Raw genomic sequence first — 5,509 nt, forward strand, 5'->3', positions numbered from 1 at the left:
GTTAACTTGCCCATTGACTACACCTTTTAGATTGATATTAGGCCCCAATTCAATCATATTTTGGTGAAACCTCAGCCCTTAGTCACAATCTGAAGTGGTACATAAATGTTAATTCATCCATTGAGTCTGCCTTTAAGATTGATCTTAGACCCGGACTCACAATCACCTTCTTGTCCAATCTCAGGCCTTAGTCACAACGGGGTAGCATATGAATATTATTTGGTGTCCAATGATTATATCTTCCCCTTGTTGTTAGGCCCTGACTTATAAGTCAGAATAGTATAAAGACAGCTATGCAGTTTCTACGATCCACCAATACATGAATTATGATGTATGAAAGTAACTTATGCATTAATACATCCTAGAAGCTAAATAGCCATTTCTGAATAGTACATGAATTCTAACCTGTTGCCCATCTGCTACGTTTATCATCTGGTCTGAATCCCTGACTCGTGACCCTTTGCAATCCCCAGGGCGAACCAAATGCAATCCAAAGCTGGAGTGTCCACAAAGGCATCTTCTTTTTAGGTGTTGTATTTGTTCTAGACCTTTCTTTTCTCTTTTCCTTTAGTTGGCACAGCATCTTGGAAGCATAGAATGAATGTCTTTATTATCTATTTATATGTGTCTTTACTTTCAACAAAAACAATTTACCTGGAGCTATTATTTCCTTCCATCTTTGAAACACTGGGTTTCTATAATCTTTCATTCATGGCTTCTTCATCCTCATTTCAGCCCAATGCTTTTAGTGAAATTATACCCGAATTCAACAGCTTACAACCTTCACCATCTTCCAAAGTATTTGATGTATTCATTAACCACAGGGGTCCTGATGTAAAAGATACTCTTGCTCTTCAGCTTTATAAACTTCTTGACAGAATGGGAATTCGAGCATTTCTTGATTCCCAAGAGCTTGAATTCGGGGATTCCGTTCCTTCTACAATTGGGAATGCCATCCGTTCTGCATCAGTTCAAATTGCTATTTTCTCTAAAATGTATGCAGAGTCTCCTTGGTGTTTAGATGAACTAGATCTCATGTTAAAGACCAGTGCTAGGATTATTCCTATTTTTTATCATGTCGAGCCTTCGGACCTCCGCTACACAGAGAAAGGGGTGTATTCTGATGCATTCAGTACGTTTGTACAGAAGGGAAGGTACTTAAACAAGATTGAGGAATGGAGAAAGGTTCTTTGCTCTGTGTCTTTCATCTCCGGCTACGTACTCACCAAATTTAATAGGTGAGACTCTTCCTTTGATTCTTTTTATTCATTTTACTATCAATGACTGCTTTTGTTAAAGAATTCATAATATTTTTATCCCTTGCTTTTCCATTGCAAATTTCCAGTATTCAGAAGAAGCTGTGAAAAGAAATTGTTATAATTCTCTTCTATCGCAAAGTATTTCTAATCAAAGGCTTGGTTGTTTTGTTCAACTTTCAGTAATTGTAAGAAGCTATGCAAAGAGATAGTGTATGCTGTTCATAAAGAGGTAGAAAAGAGAAAACCATTACCCGTGGCAAAAAGTCCAGTGGGACTTAATGAGATTGTGGAAAGTTTTGAAAGGACCTGTTGCAAGAAAAGAGTGGACAAAGGCGGCATCATTGGCATATTTGGGATGGGCGGATCTGGAAAGACAACCCTTGCCAAAGAATTGTTCAATCGCAAGCGGTCGGAGTACAATGAATCTTGTTTTCTCTTCAATGTGCGAGAAACGAATTGTATTTCCTTGCAAAGCAAACTCCTAATGGAACTGTTCCATGAAAAACGTCGATTTAAGAGTATAGATGAAGGATCTAGCTATCTCCAACATCGTCTGGCAAGGAGGGATCGGTTGAAATTCCTTATTGTTTTGGATGACATTGATCATGTGCACCAGTTAGATGATTTATTAGTAAGGGATATGCTGAGTCCTGGCAGTTTGTTAATTGTCACAACCCGTGATGAGAGGGTGCTAATCAGGTCTAAAATCAGCGTTCGTTATAAGATGAAAGAAATGAATAGGGATCATAGCAGAAAGCTTTTCTGTTGGCATGCTTTCCGCCAACCATCTCCAGTAAGTGATTTTGAGGATTTGGTTGAAAGCTTTGTAACAGTGTGTGGAGGTTTACCTTTGTCTCTCCAAGTCTTAGGAGGCCTTGTTTTTGCTAGTAGAGACAGGAAGTATTGGCAATTGCAATTGGATAAAGTTCTTAAAATGTTGCCAGGAGACATCAGACACAAACTCAAAATAAGCTTTGATTCACTGGATAGTGAGGAGAAACAGATATTTATGGACATAGCATGTTTCTTCATTGGAATAGACAAACAAATGGCCATAAGGATATGGAAGGGATCAGGCTGGAGCGCAAAGCATGCACTTCAAACCTTACAAGATAGATGTCTTGTTATGTTTGATAGAGTGTATGAAACTAAATGGCATGCTGTTTTCAAAATGCATGATCACCTCCGTGATTTGGGAAGAGAGATGGCAGAGCAAATGATTCCTCCTCAACGCCTATGGCAACCTCAATATCATAAATCACTGGTGTGCCTCTTCCTTTGCACAATCTGCTTTCTTCCACTTAATAAATTCAACATCTTTAACCTGTTGGAAGAATTGTATGTAGCTTGATCCAGTCTTTTTCCTAGGTGCAGCAGAGTTTTAACCTTTGTCTTTAATACAGGCATCAAAACCATTCCAAAACATATTCATGGAACTGAATGGCCGGTGTTTCAATTGCATCTCTGACTCGTTTCAGATGACATACTTTTTTGGAAACTCAGATGATTCTGTTCAAACATCCTCTACTCTGCTTTCGCTTGAGCTTAGCATGTTCAAGGACAAACACTTGACCATTCCTTCATGGCTTCCCCTACAAAATTTGCAGTACTTGAGAATTAAGGGCGGATGTTTGGAAAGGTTGTGGCAGAGCGATTCACAGGTATTTTGTTCTTCCTTGTCCCTTAAGATGCCAATGCATTATGCAGTTGTAGATTGGTAAAATTTATTAAGCATTAAAAAGGTAATGCTGTTGTTTCTGGATTTGACTGTGAGATCTTTAATATCAACATTTCAGATTACATTATATGGTTCATCATCAGAATGTTACAGAACTTAAAGAGATGAGAAATAAGTTAGTTGCTGACTGACTTAGATTAGTTAAGATGAAAAATAGGTCAGTAAGTCTGGATCTGCAATTAACCTATTTTTATTCTTAAGCTCTCTAACATCCCAATGATGCATCATAGAGTGATCCAAAATGTTGATACTAAAAATCTCACTGAATCAAATCCAGAAACAGCAGCATTAATCTGATAACAATATCATTGAAAAGTTGTTGAAACAAATCAATTGTTAATTTCAGGCCCCTTCACAGTTGAAAGAGCTACAGCTTCAGTACACATCAGTTGAAGATCAGTTCCCTAATTCATTAGGAGTATGGAAAAAATTAGAAGATCTAGTCCTGTTTGGAATGGGACGGCAAGGATTTGAAATTGGCCAATTTATAGTAATTGAAGGGAGATCGCTCTCAGAGTCACTTAACAATCTCACCAATCTTAGAAACCTAGTTTTGACACATTTGTCTGTAAGTGGGGAACTAGCTTTGAATAGAAGCAGAGACTCGCCTAATTTTAAGTCTTCCATGGATAGCCTTGAAAAGATAGGTATTCGTGATGTAGAAGCTTTATCAAAGATCTCAATTAGTGGACAGAACTGTCCACGCCTTAACTCTCTAGAGCTTAGAGACATTAAACATCTAATTGAAGTTCATTTTACACAAAATAGTGTTGAACTGGGGCCTTGTGATCTAGCAGAGGAAGGCTGTTCAGAAATAAAAGAGTTATCAAGTCTAGAGAGAATTCAAATTAATAAATGTTGGCAGCTGCAGAAAATCACAGGTATCGAAAAGTTGAGAAGACTAAAATATCTATATCTTTCAGCAGGCCGTGAAGCTATATGGGGTTGTGTTGAGAAGTTACAGGTATTTACTACTACTACTTTCCTGACAGACAGATCGCTTTAAATTATGAGAAACTTTTACTCAAAGGCTTGAAAGATCAACCATAAGTTGTATATGATGATGTCTTTTTAGCGTCCTTTCAATCTGGTTTCTCTATAGGGCCTATCGAATTGTGTAAACCCTAACCCCAAAATTTGAATTTCGAGTTTTTCACATCAACTTTCGCTCTCCTCTTATCTTTAAACTCCTCAGGGTCGAAAGATAACAGGATTCAGTAAAGATTAGTAATTTATTGAGTGGTCTAACTCGCCTAGATAGTTATTTTATTTTTGTTGTTGGTAATGCACTGCTGTTGTTAATTAGCTGACACAGTTACTTTTCTGAATTACAGAGAGCACCAGAGAATGTGATAGTGAATGGGATAGCAGCTGAAGGAGCAGAGAAAAAGTTAAATGCAGAGCTATTTTCAGATGTTATTGGTAACAATGCAGTGGTTAATATTACTGAGAACTCATTCAAGGAGGCAGTTGTAACATTAGAAACACAGTCATTGAGTGCAGGGATCATATGTCTTGTGATTCCAACCTCTCATCCCATGGGCTATATGAGTGGTATAGAATCTCTAACAGGAGAATATGTCTCTACATGTATGGTTACTGTCCCAACACAAATAAAGCGCGTTTGGAAGTGCCAATTTGGTAAAACCCCAACAAAGAGAGGGTATATAATAAGGGTGAACAAAGATGAAGAATGGAAAGCCCTACATGTATTCAAAACCGTTATTTCTACGTTATACTAGCAGCACTAGCAGTACTAGCCAAAGGAAACCACGGTATATCTATAGGCAGCTAGTAAGCTGTATGTTTTCTTTTTCTAATTTATGAGAACACATATATTTGACCTCAAGAAACAATATTTCCTGCTATCATGGCCAAGAGCTGGGAAGCCATATTATATTTGTTGCTAAGGGAGAAAGAAACCTTCTAGAGATGTGAACCAAAGAAAACAAGTAATATAAAGAAATATAACAGGCAAAGAACATGCAAGTATAGTCTTTCAATGAAGTGTGCATCTCAATCACGTGAACTGAAATATTGTATGTTAGTTTAATTTAACAAATCAATAGGAACAGCTAAGATCTGTTGGCAAATTAGCCACACTTGAACTGAAGATGAATTGGTCACCAAGACAGCTAGTAGCTCAGTGGCAGAGCACTCAAACAACAAATGGGAGGATCTAGATTCAATTCCTAGCTGGTCCATTAAATGTTTAACAAGATCTGTGTTCCTAATATGTCGTAAAGATTTAACATATAACTAAAAATCCACGCGTGACTTATATAACATGCTATCTGTAGACATGAAATTTTGAGCCTAATAGAATAAACAAAGCAATATCAATGTACACTACTCAAAACACAAGCAATACTCGTGAAACCATAGTTCTAGGACTCGCTATGACTCTCCGAGTCCTGGCGAGTCCCGAGCTGAGTGACCCTAGCCGAGTCTCAGGGACTCGTGACTCTCTAGGACTCGCTCTAGGCAAAAGTCACTAGAAATTGTTTTTTTT

General features: G+C 37.8%; 1 protein-coding gene across 1 annotated transcript; it reads left to right on the top strand.

The window, feature by feature from the left end:
* Window positions 1-646: 646 nt before the first annotated feature.
* LOC131056760 (disease resistance protein Roq1-like) lies at window positions 647-5,004 on the top strand. The gene is made up of 5 exons (XM_057991019.2): window positions 647-1,238; window positions 1,440-2,523; window positions 2,663-2,920; window positions 3,344-3,961; window positions 4,332-5,004. The coding sequence occupies exons 1-5, from the start codon at window positions 712-714 to the stop codon at window positions 4,737-4,739; spliced, it is 2,895 nt and encodes a 964-aa protein (XP_057847002.2). The 5' UTR covers window positions 647-711; the 3' UTR covers window positions 4,740-5,004.
* The last annotated feature ends 505 nt before the right edge of the window (window positions 5,005-5,509 follow it).

Source organism: Cryptomeria japonica, chromosome 7 (assembly GCF_030272615.1).
Source record: "Cryptomeria japonica chromosome 7, Sugi_1.0, whole genome shotgun sequence".
Lineage (NCBI taxonomy): Eukaryota > Viridiplantae > Streptophyta > Pinopsida > Cupressales > Cupressaceae > Cryptomeria > Cryptomeria japonica.